Below are 15,626 nucleotides of genomic sequence, written 5' to 3'. Positions count from 1 at the left end.
ACAGTTGGCATTTCAAAGCTGTTGTCGTTCCACCTTCCTTTCCTTAACTTTCTTAGTGGACATGTTTGAGTGGATGTTTAAATGGTCTGATGCTTGAAAAGTTTTGTAATTCCTTTGTATTATTAGTGAATGTTTGTGTTTTAAACTGCGACATACTGGTTGAAAAACAGTTTTAGACACATGCTCTTTAATATAAACAAGTTTGAAAACAAAACGTGGATTGTTATCATATATAATGTATATTTTCTGATCTTTCTTCATGTTAATTATAAGCTTTAAATTATGATAAAGGTAATATGCAAGTAACCGCTGGCATTATTTCTTGCAAATAGAAAATGGATTTGTTAATGCTACCTCCTTGCTATCGTAATGTATATTTTTAATCCACTTCAAACTCTTTAGAGGATATATATATGTTGGTATAGATTTTAACGTCTAAAATAAATTGAAGGGAATAATATTTGACACGGCAGAAGATAGTGGAAACTGATGGTAATTAGAGATGAGAAAAAAGCGACTTCTAGCAGCCGCGGCGCCGCCTGGGACCTGGACTCGGCTCCCCGGATGTTGTGACTCAGTTTGGGATGAACCAGTGAGCGAGAGGTTCTCTCGTTGTCTCTGTGATAACTTTTCTCTCGGTATGGAGTGAATTTCAGATTATACTCGGTATCTTGGTGTTTCAAACAATCTTTCGACATGGATAAGATTAGAGTGGCCGTGAGGGTCCGGCCCTTCAGCCGACGAGGTAAGTCAAGTTGCCCTGAATGGTATTTGTAAGAGTTCTATTAAGACGTTTTGAAATCAGCGCGAAGGTGGCCAGTTTGTCTTGAAAGACCGGTTGAATGTTTTATTTTGACAGTAAGCGTCTCTGCCTCCCAGAACGAGGCGTCTAGGACCTCTGCGTCGCTCGGGGGATGCACGAGAATGTAATTCCGGCGAGAAACCGCAAAACGGATCGATAAGTAGGAAGAACACGCCAGGAGAGCACCTCAAATCACCACTTTTCTCGTTCCTTGGAATGTTTTGGTATTCATAAGGTGGTATTGGTACTGGGTGTGTTTATAGATCGCTGGGTATTGGTACCAGGGGGGATGGGGGTGTTCCCCGGAGTGCCCCAAGGCATCACTGGGGCACCCACTCCTATAGTTGAAGGAACAACTGAGCAGAACACGGCGACGGGACGCTGGTCTGGCTACTCAACATGTCAGCTGATTTCCCTCCCCCCCACTTAAGCAATCCCCTCCCCCTCCCCTTCCCTACCTCATCACTCCCCCCCCTTCCCTACCTCATCACTCCCCCCCCTTCCCTACCTCATCACTCCCCCCCCTGAACCTCCCCTACCCTCATACCTGCCTACTCAACACCCACCTCCCACACGCTTTACTCCCTCACCCACCTCCCTCATTGCTTGTCTTCCTCATCCCATACTCATGCCCTTACTCATGCCCTTCCTCATCCCCCACTCATGCGCTTCCTCATCCCCCACTCATGCGCTTCCTCATCCCCCACTCATGCGCTTCCTCATCCCCCACTCATGACCTTCCTCATCCCCCACTCATGCACTTCCTCATCCCCCACTCATGCGCTTCCTCATCCCCCACTCATGCGCTTCCTCATCCCCCACTCATGCGCTTCCTCATCCCCCACTCATGCCCTTCTTCATCCCCCACTCATGCCCTTCCTCATCCCCCACTCATGCCCTTCCTCATCCCCCACTCATGCGCTTCCTCATCCCCCACTCATGCGCTTCCTCATCCCCCACTCATGCGCTTCCTCATCCCCCACTCATGCCCTTCCTCATCCCCCACTCATGCGCTTCCTCATCCCCCACTCATGCGCTTCCTCATCCCCCACTCATGCGCTTCCTCATCCCCCACTCATGCCCTTCCTCATCCCCCACTCATGCGCTAACTCATCCCCCACTCATGACCTTCCTCATCCCCCACTCATGCGCTTCCTCATCCCCCACTCATGACCTTCCTCATCCCCCACTCATGCGCTTCCTCATCCCCCACTCATGACCTTCCTCATCCCCCACTCATGCGCTTCCTCATCCCCCACTCATGACCTTCCTCATCCCCCACTCATGCGCTTCCTCATCCCCCACTCATGCGCTTCCTCATCCCCCACTCATGCGCTTCCTCATCCCCCACTCATGCGCTTCCTCATCCTCCACTCATGCCCTTCATCCTCCACTCATGCCCATCCCATCCACGTGTCCCCTCCCCAACCATCCACGTGTCCCCTCCCCAACCATCCACGTGTCCCCCCCTCCCCAACCATCCACGTGTCCCCCCCTCCCCAACCATCCACGTGTCCCCCCCTCCCCAACCATCCACGTGTCCCCCCTCCCCAACCATCCACGTGTCCCCCTCCCCAACCATCCACGTGTCCCCCCTCCCCACACATCCACGTGCCCCCCCCTCACCCACCGCCCACAATCACCGCCTGTGGCCCAAGGTGAGGCGCAGGCTTGGCTGAATTTCGTCATTGGTATCCCGCTGTCAGTTTAATGTGCGCGAGTGAGCCTGGTGACGTACCGGGCCTAGATGACACTGCAGGCAATAATTGCGGCTTCTCCCTGCCACTCAACGAGGGGTCATTATTGCTGTGAAGATGTAAAAGTGCAGGCATAGTGTGTGTGTGTGGGGGGGGGAGGAGTGTGGCAGGAGGAGGCTCGCCCCGCCTGCTGACACGCAGCAGTCCTTGCTGCGTCGCCGCTTTCCAATCCTGCGGCCACGCTCCTCGCCCCTTTGTCTTGTGTTTGGTCACCTCTGCCCACTTTGCCTCGGCTTTCTACTTCGTTGTCCCACTCTGTTCTTGGAGTTGGACGTCTGGTGCCGTCTGTGCCCCAAGTGACCCAGCATACACATTTATTCCGTCTCGCTTCTTTTTCTCTTTGAATCTCGCTTTTCATCCCTGTGTCATCATCATGGCTTTTATTCCCAGCACTGAAGCACCGGCCGGGAGAGCGCGCGGATGCATCACACACAAGAATCGGATCGCATTACATGTTAAATTTACAGTGTAATGCATAATTTTAATATGTATATGCAGTTAAATCATTCACGTTGTCAACAATGTAACAAGTAATGTTGCCATTGTGATAATATTGCGGACACTTATCTGGCATCAACCCCAATATTGGAGATTATAATAATGGCACTAATAGTGGACCATATTGACACTTGACTGATGCACGGCGAGGCTTGTGTTGACAGGTTCATCCCTCAGGTGCCCGTCACTGACCGCTTGTTGTGGTCCCTGCAGTCCTCCTCCTCCCCCATAACTCAACCTCTCCTTTTAATAGAACGTCCCATTTTGACGTATGCTTTACCTAAGGCCAAAAATTGTCGTACTAGAAAATGGTCCCAGCTCGCGAAATTGACATACTGTCCCGTTTTCTGTTTTGGGTCCTTTGGTGGGTTAGGATAGGGGACTTAAGTACAACAGTTTCCTGACGTTGGGAAACCTTAGGAGGACGGACTGCTCGAGCAGCTCTAGTTGCCCGTTCTGCCCACCGGAGTGGGTGCACCTCCTCCTCGTCTCAGGAGACAGACCGCTCCACTTCATCCTCCTATAAATGAGTGGAGTACACAGCTTGCACGCCTACTAGTCCTTATCAAAAGTGGGCTGAAAGCACGGCTTGCTCACCTGAGCAGTGCACAGCTGCCATACCACTATCCTGAGCACACCAGGATAGCGGGATTCCACATTTCATGGCTTGATTTACATACAGTAATTTTTTTGGAGTCAATTGGATGACTCAAATCCAGTCAATTGAATGTTTTAAATCTCTCAGACTTAATGAATAGACAGCTTCGGACGCCTGACATGTAAACCATTACACCCTCCAATTGACTGGATTCATTCTTAGAATTATCGTGTGCATATATCACAAAATATGGGATCCTGTGATAAGTAGTAAAAATTTTGGATTTTTTTGTTTGTAAAACAATAAGTTAAGGCTTCTCTGGTAGGTTAGGAGGGCAGGAAATTCTCCTAACGTTTCAAAACGTCATGGAAAACGTTAATTGAAAGGTTCCTCTTCTTACCGAGTAAGCCAGACGACTTAAGCAGAAAATGGGACAGTACATCACTTTTGTGAACCGATTTCAAGTTACATCCATTTTTGGCCGTAGCGCGCGCATACCAGCGAAAAGCGACGTTATTTTAAAGACGGGTTGCGCGAAATTGACATAATAGCCCATTTTCTGTTTTGGATTCTCTGGTAGGTTAGGATAAGGGCACTTTAGATCGACAGTTTCTTGACGTTGGGAAACCTTAGGAGGACGGGTGCACATAATCCTCTTTGTTACGTGGTGTAAGTTAGTGACTATTGCAACACATCAAGTCATGTGGCACATCATACGGTGAGACGACACGTGCAAAAACTGTAAATATTATAGGATCAACCATATTGTTGTTGTACAGCTATTGCTGTTGGTTCAGTGAGAGGTTGTTGGTGCAGAGTGAAGGCCACGCTAGTAAACCAACGGTATACATGTGTAACGGGATGAGCTGTGGAGTGCTGTATGTGTGCCCGTCTCGACACTGGTGAGGTGGTGAGGCTACGGTATAGCCGTGTGACGTGGGTGAGGAGGCGAGGCTACGGTATAGCCCTGTGACGTGGGTGAGGCTACGGTATAGCCGTGTGACGTGGGTGAGGAGGCGAGGCTACGGTATAGCCATGTGACGTGGGTGAGGCTCAAGTAGAAGCCTAATACATGTGACCTGGCTGGTGAGAGCTGCACCACACACCCTTCTGCTTGATGGGGTTCTGGTTGATGGGGTTCTGGGAGTTCTTCTACTCCCCAAGCCCGTCCCGAGGCCAGGCTTGACTTGTGAGAGTTTGGTCCACCAGGCTGTTGCTTGGAGCGGCCCTCCTCGTCACCATCACACCCTAATTAACCGTGAACACTTTACACCACCGTGAGGAAGGATGTAGGTTGCATCCGAAAATTTAGTTTTATTACACTTATATATCTGTTGTTTCCTTCACCTTCACAATTATCGGTAATTACCAAGCGACCTGTCCTTCCTTAACGATGCTTGGATAGGAGTCTAGAGAGGGTTCTGGGAACTCTACTCCCCAAGCCCGGCCTGAGGCCAGGCTTGATTTGTGATTACCTGATCCAACAGACTTGCTTGGAGCGGCCTGCAGGCCCACATATCCACTACAACCAGGTTGGCCTAGCTATTCTTGCAGGAAACTATCATTTTTGTTTGAAGAATTTCACTTTTATTCCGGCAATATTTCTAATGGTTGCTGGGAGGGTATTGAGCAGCCGTGGACTTCTGATATTCAGATAGTGCTCTCTGATTGTGCCTATGGCACCTCCGTTCCTCACTGGCTCTATTCTGCATCATCTACTTCCTACCATGTCCTTCACTTCAATATGTTATTTTACCGAGTACCTGGCCTTCCATTATTTTCCATGTATATGTGACAAAGCAACCCTTCCTCAAACCAAGTCCATTCCATCCAGTGGTCGAACTCAAAGACGCATTCATCAATTTTAACTTGCTGTTCATTCAAAATAGGAATGTTTTCAAATATAAATTCATATTGTTATAAGCATACAGTGCATATTTAGACATTGATTAGGTTAGGTGTTTAGGTTCTGTTGGCGATTATTTGTAGTACTTGGGTGAAGCATTTACAGCGTTATGGCTCGAACAACAGTCGTCAGCGAAGCACTTGTTCGAGAAGTGTTCGAACGTCATCAGTTGTGAGATGTGTGTAAACCGTATTTCATTCATAACCAGGGGATTGGCGGGTGCAAGGAATGGACTTTGTTTATTGTTTATTAGGACGGGCTGGACAAAGGCTGCATTAAACGCGCGAGAATATTACATTCTACCCACTTGAAGACCCCGAGCAAACACAGACAGGATCCGCAAGAACATAAGCTGCTTACGTTGATGCATGTAATACCCTATTAATGTCCCTTATGTTATTCAAGGACCATTCAAGCGTCTTCCCACACAAATGTTACTCACGTGGCCCTGCATGTGAGGGGATGTGATGAAATATTTGTGCTCAAAAAGCACAAATATTTTTTGTGCTTTTTTGTACTCACCTTCCCCTCACACAAGCCATATTTTCCTTAGGAAAGACTTCCTGCGGCGTCATGGTTGACACTAGGACAGTAATATGGTAGTAACGGTCCTCTTACATTACAGTCCCTCACAGTTAACGCTCCAGAAAATCTGATGCTTCTGAATGAACTCTTATAGCAAAATGGGAAGAGAAAGTTAAATATTTTCAGAGTCCAAGAGTATTTACTGCAGCATATTTATTATATTGTAAGGTGGTTATCTTGAGATGATTTCGGGGCTCTAGTGTCTCCGCGGCCCGGTCCTCGACCAGGCCTCCACCCCCAGGAAGTAGCCGATGACAGCTGACTAACACCCAGGTAGCTATTTTACTGCTAGGTAACAGGGGCATAGGGTGAAAGAAACTCTGCCCATTGTTTCTCGCCGGCGCCTGGGATCGAACCCAGGACCACAAGGATCACAAGTCCAGCGAGCTGTCCGCTCGGCCGACCGGCTCCCTATTGGTGTGACGTGAGCATTGCAAGTAATTGAGTTTATTATAATACTGTTGTTCATTATACAACATTTTACTAATATTTCACATTAAATTACCTTGGAAGGCCGCACGGAGTACCTTAAAGGGCGCGGGTTGCCCACCACTGGTTGAGGGTGTGGCTCACCCGACAAGGTCAGAAGGTAAGTCACCAGTAAGCAGCCTCGTCGACGACATGGCTGTGCTGGCCAGCGTTGATACGATGGCTGGTGCGCCGTGCTTAGTGAACACCATCTGTGGGTAATGACAGGCGGGTACCGGGCCGGCCCAACACCCGGGTTAACGGGGCCGGGTAAAACTCACGGACGGACGTGTTACTCCGGGGAGCACTTGCCGGGTGGTCACTGCTCAGCGACTCATCAGCATACAGTGTGGAGAAGACGGGTTACTGTCAGCGGAGGCAGCCTCACTGTGCACACCACACCCGTCACCATGGGTACACACACACACACACACACACACACACACACACACACACACACACACACACACACACACACACACACACACACACACACACACACCCATCTCCCCAACAAAGCGTGAACCTCAAGTGTGGACGAGGATCCTTCATTGGTTGGGTCTTGACCAGTCTCTGGTCGACTATATAACTCTTCATCCACATGACTTGTATCTTCGCTCTGGCAGCAATTATTTAGCACCACGGGAGCCTCGTAGGTCACGTGTAGTGTTTTGTGAGGCAGTACCGCTAACCTGTCTCCCTCCCCCACCCACCCACCCCTGTCTCGCCTGTCCTTCACCATCCTGGCCTAACCTTGCCTGCCTCTCCCTCACCCTCGTCTCACCTGTCCTTCACTATCCCGGCCTAACCTTGCCTGTCTGCCTGTAGTCGATTCCCAAAGTTCTACCACCAGTGGCACCTTCCACGACCAGTGGCACTCACCGCCACCTTCACCACCACCAGTGTGATATTAAGCTAATGTACACAGGGCTTCTTTTTGCTCATGGAAACTAAGAAAGTTATATATGTTTGTCAGTTTGCTATTAGTTGTTTTTATCACGACGCCGGAGACGTGAGGGAAACTGAATGTCCACATCATCAGGCAGATGCTTCTCAACTTTTTCACTTTGGCGGTGGAGGGGCCGGAGCAGTAGCTGCTGATACTGCTGCTGCTGTTCCTGTTGCTACTACTGCTGCTGTTCCTGTTGCTGCTCCTGTTCCTGCTGCTGCTCCTGTTCCTGCTGCTGCTGCTGCTCCTGTTCCTGCTGCTGCTGCTGCTCAGTACGAGATAAGTGACACAGGCAGACACCTCACTTCGGTAATATCTTATCAGTGATTATTCTGGTATCTGGACCAGTGTCGTCCACCTCTAGTCGGCACCAGTCTCACCCGTCACCAGTCTCACCCGTCACCAGCCTCACCCGTCACCAGTCTCACCCGTCACCAGCCTCACCCGTCACCAGTCTCACCCGTCACCAAGCAGCAGGAAGGGACGGTGTGAGGTGTGAGAGCCCCGGCGCCTGATCACACAGGAATATAATGAGCCGAGGCAACTTTTGACCTCCTCGCTACACTCCCCCCCCCCCGTGCTCTCCTTCCGTATGTTGGCCCAGTCACCTCCCTTCCCACTCTCCTGGTCCCCGCCCAGTGTGGGCGGTGAGGCAGGTGTGGTGGTCCCCGCCCAGTGTGGGTGGTGAGGCAGGTGTGGTGGTCCCCGCCCAGTGTGGGTGGTGAGGCAGGTGTGGTGGTCCCCGCCCAGTGTGGGTGCAGATATCGTGCAGAGTGACGGGGGATCTCACCAACCATTCGTAAGGTACGCAGTCACTCAGCAGTGACCTTGACCAGGGCTGGGTGCTGGGGAGGGGGAGGGGCTGAGAGAGCGTGCTGGGTGACGGGGTGCCCACAATACGGGTGACACCTTGCACCACTAGCAAAGGTGAAGGATGCCAAGCTTGCTGATGATGGTGTCTGGGGGGGGGGAGATAGGGATGACAAGCCAAAAATTTGTGGACGTAGCCTTGTTTTTCATTCATATGTATTTTTTGTATATATATATATTGTACCATTTGTCGGTTGTGGTTCGCATGCCTGGCCTTGGATCAGGCTTGTCTTAGGGTCACCTGATTTGAAAAGGTGTTAGGAGCGGGTTGTAGGCCCACACCCATTACAACTGGTGATGTTAGGTGGTGTTAGGTGAGAAGGTGGTGGAGGCCAAGACCGTCAGTAGTTTCAAAGCGTTATATGACAAAGAGTGCTGGGAAGACGGGACACCACGAGCGTAGCTCTCATCCTGTAACTACACTTAGGTAATTACACTTAATTAGGTGGGAATCAACTGGGCTTGTAGGCCTACACCCATTACATCTGGGCTGGTTATAAAACCCTTCACATCCTTCACGTCAAATGTTATTCGGGCAATATGTATAATATGTGGGCCTCTGGTGTGTATGCTCCATTAGGTTATTTTGTTGCGCATGTTTGGGATCTGGCCTTCCAGTATCTCTAAAATAAATAGTAGCTCTAAAATAAGCCTCTAAATTGGAAACGGAGCACCGAGAAGTAAATGATGGACAGGAACGGAGCACGGGAATTTCTAATTCTAAATTTAAACTGAAACTGAATTTATAATTCAGTTTCTAGCATGGTTCTGCCTCCCTTGTTACCTTCCCTCTCCCATTATGTATAATATAATGTTATACATTATAATATGTATACCATATTATAACATGTATACCATGTTATAATTGTGTATGGTTAATGTAATAAATACAATTATTTGTATTTCCAGTCTGTGAGTAAAGCATGTAAGGAGATGCACGTTGAACACAGTAAAGAGACCGAAGTAATTTAAACATAAGTTGAGGCATATCAAATTAGCTTCATAATTGGTAAGATTTGCGAGAAATATAAAGTTGTGAAGACTGAAACAGTAAGGCAGTGTTAGCTGTTGGTGGGGCGACGCGGCTCCAAGAAAGAAATATTGCCGGAACAACCGTGGACATCTTCAAGACAAAACTGGACTGTTTTCTAAGAGAAGTTCCGGATCAGTCGGGCTGTGGTAGGTATGTGGGCCTCCTGGCCGCTCCAAGCAACATCCTGGTGGACCAAACTCTCACAAGTCGAGCCTGGCCTCAGGCCGGGCTTGGGGAGTAGAAGAACTCCCAGAACCCCATCAACCAGGTATCAACCAGGTTCACACTTCCCAGTCACTGGTCACGTGGCTGGGTGCCTCTTAGGCAGCTCTTCAGTAGTAGGCTTGACTATAAACGGTATGGCTTAGTAACCTCGCTGAAAATTAAACACCCAACCCACACACCTGAAAATGTTGGGATTGCCGACGTTTCGGTCCTTCCTGGACGTGATAATGGTCCATGACGGACAGAAACGTCGTCACTTCCTTTATTTTCAAAATTGTGGATTGGGTGACTAGTCTTAAATGTTACTGATATATAAACTACAGAAAATGTCAGTGTATGAATGTATTAAAATATAATATTAAAAGTGTTTTTCTTCTCTGCTACAGACGTGGCCAGTTATTTATAATGGTAACCAACATATATACATTTTCTTCTGCCCTCATCGACAGGGTTAGAGATCTGGGGCCAGATTCATGAAGCAGTTACACAAGTTCTTACGAACGTGTACATCTTTCCTCAATCTTTGACGGCTTTGGTTACATTTATTAAACAGTTTACAAGCATGAAAGCTTCCCAGTCAACTGTTGTTATTGTTATAAACAGCCTTCTGGTGCTTCGGAGCTCATTAACTGTTTAATAATTGTAAACAAAGCCGTCAAAGATTGAGAAAAGATGTACAGGTTCGTAAGTGCTTGCGTAGCTGCTTCGTGAATGTGACCCCTGTTCTTGTACACATTGTGAAGTGGGCTACTAAGCACTTAGCCATAAATGGTGATTGAAGTGCTTTTACAATGCCAAATACCATCATGCATTTTCGTGTGTTCTACGAAGGGTTAAAGATCTGCTTGAGTACAAGGTTATTGAACATTGGAGCACATAAGGTGATGGGAGAGCTTTAGAGTGGTAACCAGCACACATGGAGCGTGCGTGCGTGTGTGTGTGTGTGTGTGTGTGTGTGTGTGTGTGTGTGTGTGTGTGTGTGTGTGTGTGTGTGTGTGGGACTCACCTGGCGGGTGGGTGGCGGGTCCCTGCTGCTCACCAGACCTTCACAGTCTCATGTAATGTTCCTGAGGTGAGACCCGAGCCACCTCCCCAACATGTCCAGCTCACACACTGCTTATCTTCCTCACTCTTTACCTTCATGTCTCCTTCCTTGCTTATTGCTGCACTTTCTCTCTCCTCACCCAACCTTCACCTAGGAGCATCTCCTCTCTCCTATCAACACGTTTCACACAGTGTTTGTCAACAAGACTCACTATAGCCCGTGCTTCATGAACATTTCCTTCTGAGTAGCTAAATCTAAAACAACAACAACAGTGCTGAATGTACAAGTATGGGGTGTTGTCTGTACAAAACTTGCAAGCGAATATAAGGATTATTACCGGAACAATAGTGGAAGTCTAAGAGAAAAAACTGGATATTTTTTGCAAGAAGTGCCGGACCAACGAGGCTGTGGTGAATGTGTGGTCCTGCGGTCCGCTATAAGTAACAGTCTGTGACCAAGCTCCCTCAAGTCAAGGCCGGGCTTAGTGAGTAGAACTTATCCCAGAACCTCATCCAGGTTCATCCATATTCATGTCTCTATATGAATACGTGTCTGTACACACACGTACTCGTGTCTATACACGTATTCGTGCGTGTGTGTACGCGTGTGGGTGTACGTGTACGTGTAGCTATATTATGTCATCGTCTCCTTGGTGTTGGGTAACCTTCTGCCATGATTATTTTATCCCGTATCACATCCTGGTGTGTATGTTGTATACCCCTAGCTGCGTACCTCTAGTTGTATGATGTAAACTGCTAGGTGTGTATTGTAACCCCCTAACTGTATGTTTTATACCTCAAGGTGTGCATTGTATATCCCTATCTGTATGCACCCCAAGCTGTGTATTCACCTGTTTGTGCCTGCACGATTGAGAATTAGCTCTTGGACTCCGCCTTTCTAGCCGTTGGTTGTTTACTGCAATGACTCCCGTCCTATTTCCCTGTCATATCTACTTTGTAAAATTACGAGTAGAGTTTGCTTCCACAACCTGTTCCTTCATTCCATTTTCCCACTACTCTTACGCTAAATGAGAACTTTGATAGATCTCTGACTGCTTGATACCTGGTTGATGGGGTTCTGGAAGTTCTTCTACTCTCCAAGCCCGGTCCGAGGCCAGGCTCGACTTGTGAGAGTTTGGTCCACCAGGCTGTTGCTTGGAGCGGCCCGCAGGCCCACATATCCACCACAGCCCGACTCATCCGAGTTTCAAGCTTCCAGTACCAATGCACCCTTGCTCTATTGGTATTCAGTACTCGCCTAGTTGTGTTTGCGGGGTCAGCCTCCACCACAACACTACGTAATGCATTCCATTTGTTAATACCCTGACACTGAAAAAATTCTTTCTAACGTCTCTGTATTGTCTTAGTGTTTCTGGATGGGGTCCTGGGGTTTCTCTCCAAGCCCGACGCGAGGCCAGGCTTAACCTGTGAGAGCTTGGTCCAACAGACTGTTGCTTGGAGTGGTCAGCAGGCCCACATATCCACTACCGCCTGGATAGTCCGGCACTTCATTGTGAAGACTAATATTCAACAAACAGCAGCTCCCCTGTGACTCTGTAATATCTCCATTGCACAATTATGTATCAGCGATAAGACCTACCGTTAATGTACAATGACTTACTGTAAATATATAGCTCTTGAAATAGAACATTCTCTGTGACTAGCTTACATTGTAATTATAAGGTGTGAAGGATAGATGTAATTGAGGTCTGATAAAGACATTTTGTGCCCTCTGTAATCTTTTTTTGCGCTACCGCTCACAGGATGAGTATGGGGTGCACAATAAACTAGTCACCTCCGGCGGCAACAATCAAAATTCTTGCCAAAAATTATCCAGATTTTTCCTGATGTCACACATGGAATGTATCTTCTTGAGATGATTATCTTGAGATGATTTCGAGGCTTTTTAGTGTCCCCGCGGCTCGGTCCTCGACCAGACCTCCACCCCCAGGAAGCAGCCCGTGACAGCTGACTAACACCCAGGTACCTATTTTACTGCTAGGTAACAGGGGCATAGGGTGAAAGAAACTCTGCCCATAGTTTCTCGCCGGCGCCTGGGATCGAACCCAAGACCACAGGATCACAAGTCAAGCGTGCTGTCCGCTCGGCCGACCGGCTCCCTGTATGAACTGTATGAACATTTCATCTATTTTCACTGTCAATCCCGTAAGTATTTTATCCGTCTCTGTCTCCTCCTCCTCCTATTTTCCTAGCATCATCAGGTTCAGCTCACTCAGTCGGTTTTCATATTCCTTCCCTCGCTATTGAGGGCCAAGCCTCGTCGCAAGCTTTTGTGCCGCTTTCAGTCTCTTTGTGTTTCTTCAGGAGGGGGGGGGGGGTGTCCACGGCATACTCCTAGACTGGTCTTAAGGCAGGCGTTAAGTCACAAGTCGAGCCTGGCCTCGGGCCGGGCTTGGAGTAGAACTACCAGAACCCCATCAACCAGGCGGTGTAAAGTGCTCTTGAAGCCTCTTTACTTAGGTTCCTGGATGATCTAACTTTTGTTATGTAATGTATACCCTAAGTAGTTTATTTTATACCCCTGGCTGAGTATTGTATACCCATAGCTGTGTATTGTATACTCCTGGCTGTGTGCTGTATACCCCCCCAGCAGTGTATTGTATACCCCCCCAGCAGTGTGTTGTGGTGGGGGCGGGGGTTGGTGTAGGGTGGAGCACCAGCGGGGCGGGGGCGGGCTCCCCGCAGTACTGGCCGCCAACACCTCAGTCGTTAACGAGTGTCTGGTGCTGGTAGAACTTCTAGTATTGGCCGCTGGTTAATTAATGTTGCGAACAGTGAGGCACAGATGGCGCTTCTGTCCCTGCGCGCGCCCACACGCCAGCACGTGTTTATACAACACTCAAGTGTGTGTATACACCAGAGGAGGATGTGCTTATACAACATACAACTATGGATATGCACCACACTGTGAAGTATGAGGCCACACAGCGCGACAGGGCTGGCATTTAGAAGCCTTATTAGTGACCCTCACTCAACATGCTCTTAATTCATCGTACACTTTCCCTTATTTTTCGGTTGACGTTCGTTTAGAGACATGCTTTATTTTACACAGGTGGGTAGAGATGTAGACGGCGTCTGACACCTGTTTGTATCGTAAGAGCTCTCTCTCTACATGGCTCATGGTAACCCTTACCCTACAAGTGCTCCCTGAACCACGACCACCCGACCAGTTTTACAGCCAGGTTCCAGTTACTGCCGTCATCATCAAAATAGGATGATGTGCTCATAATACCAGAAGGATTTTCTTGCCGTGAAAATAGAATGATGTGCTAGTCACGGTGATTATGGTAGGATGTGCTTGTTAGTGATGTAATGATCTTCTTGAGGTTATCTTGAGATGATTCCGGGGCTTAGCGTCCCCGCGGCCCGGTCGTCGACCAGGCCTCCTGGTTGCTGGACTGATCAACCAGGCTGTTGGACGCGGCTGCCCGCAGCCTGACGTATGAGTCACAGCCTGGTTGATCAGGTATCCTTTGGAGACGCTTATCCAATTCTTTCTTGAACACTGTGAGGGGTCGGCCAGTTATGTCCCTTATGTGTAGTGGAAGCGTGTTGAACAGTCTCGGGCCTCTAATGTTGATAGTTCTCTCTTGAACACTGTGAGGGGTCGGCCAGTTATGTCCCTTATGTGTAGTGGAAGCGTGTTGAACAGTCTCGGGCCTCTAATGTTGATAGTTCTCTCTTGAACACTGTGAGGGGTCGGCCAGTTATGTCCCTTATGTGTAGTGGAAGCGTGTTGAGCAGTCTCGGGCCTCTAATGTTGATAGTTCTCTCTTGAACACTGTGAGGGGTCGGCCAGTTATGTCCCTTATGTGTAGTGGAAGCGTGTTGAACAGTCTCGGGCCTCTGATGTTGATAGAGTTCTCTCTCAGAGTAATCTTGCCAACATTAGTGGCATAACTTACGGAACACAAGCTCGCCAGCGACAACATCAATGTCTTTTAAAACTGCATTTCCCGTTCATGGTGTTGAATGTGCGTGTGATATTATGTAGAGCCGTTCACGGGCTTGAATATCAACCGATGGGTCACCGCTGGCTGGGAGTCATTTGGATCCGGGACACCCGTAAGGTCTCTTGATTGACAGAGCTCGGCGTGTCTTGAGGTTATCTTGATTTATCTTTAGATGATTTCGGGGCTTTTAGTGTCCCCGCGGCTCGGTCCTCGACCAGGCCTCCACCCCCAGGAAGCAGCCCGTGACAGCTGACTAAAACCAGGTACCTATTTTACTGCTAGGTAACAGGGGCATAGGGTGAAAGAAACTCTGCCCATTGTTTCTCGCCGGCGCCTGAGATCGAACCAGGACCACAGGATCACAAGTCCCGCGTGCTGTCCGCTCGGCCGACCGGCTCCCCACAACATTGTTGTATATATGTATTGATCAATTTATATTAATCCTGTTATTGTATTCTCGTCGTCGTAATGTTGTCATGTAGGCAAATATTGGTCGCCGCTCTAATGAGAGAGCACATGGTTGTTGTTGTTGTTGTTTAAGATTAGCTACTTGGAACAAAATGTTCCAAGTAGCACGGGCTAAGGCGAGCCCGAGCACATGGTATTTCTCCAGTACGCATCACGCTTACGGGGTTAACTGGTGACTCAACGCTTCACTCACGGGGACTCACGTGATGCCAAAATTTAAACTTTGACTTAGACCATCATACATCTGTTTAGTTCACTCATTATTATAACCATTTGTATAAGTTGTTACGGAAATAATTTATGATTCTGAATTTGAAAACTGTAATTATTCTAAAATCATTGAAAAGTGTAGGTTCTAAATCTAATTCTTCAGTATGCAGTTTATAATTACAGATATTACATCTTATGTCATTATTATAACTTTCTCATAGGTAATTAATTTATTGTAA

At 48.2% G+C, this 15,626-nt stretch overlaps 1 protein-coding gene across 6 annotated transcripts in view; it reads left to right on the top strand.

The window, feature by feature from the left end:
* The first annotated feature begins 567 nt into the window (after positions 1–567).
* Khc-73 (Kinesin heavy chain 73) overlaps positions 568–15,626 on the top strand; it is a 228,395-nt gene continuing 213,336 nt past the window's right edge. For all 6 annotated transcript variants that reach the window (XM_069334000.1, XM_069333999.1, XM_045753956.2 and 3 more), the window contains exon 1: positions 568–745. In XM_069334000.1, the coding sequence (XP_069190101.1) occupies positions 697–745 (49 nt within the window). In that variant the 5' untranslated portion in view covers positions 568–696. The remainder of the gene's footprint in view (positions 746–15,626) is intronic.

This window comes from Procambarus clarkii, chromosome 30 (genome assembly GCF_040958095.1).
Source record: "Procambarus clarkii isolate CNS0578487 chromosome 30, FALCON_Pclarkii_2.0, whole genome shotgun sequence".
Lineage (NCBI taxonomy): Eukaryota > Metazoa > Arthropoda > Malacostraca > Decapoda > Cambaridae > Procambarus > Procambarus clarkii.
This window is presented reverse-complemented; position numbering and strand designations above follow the sequence as displayed.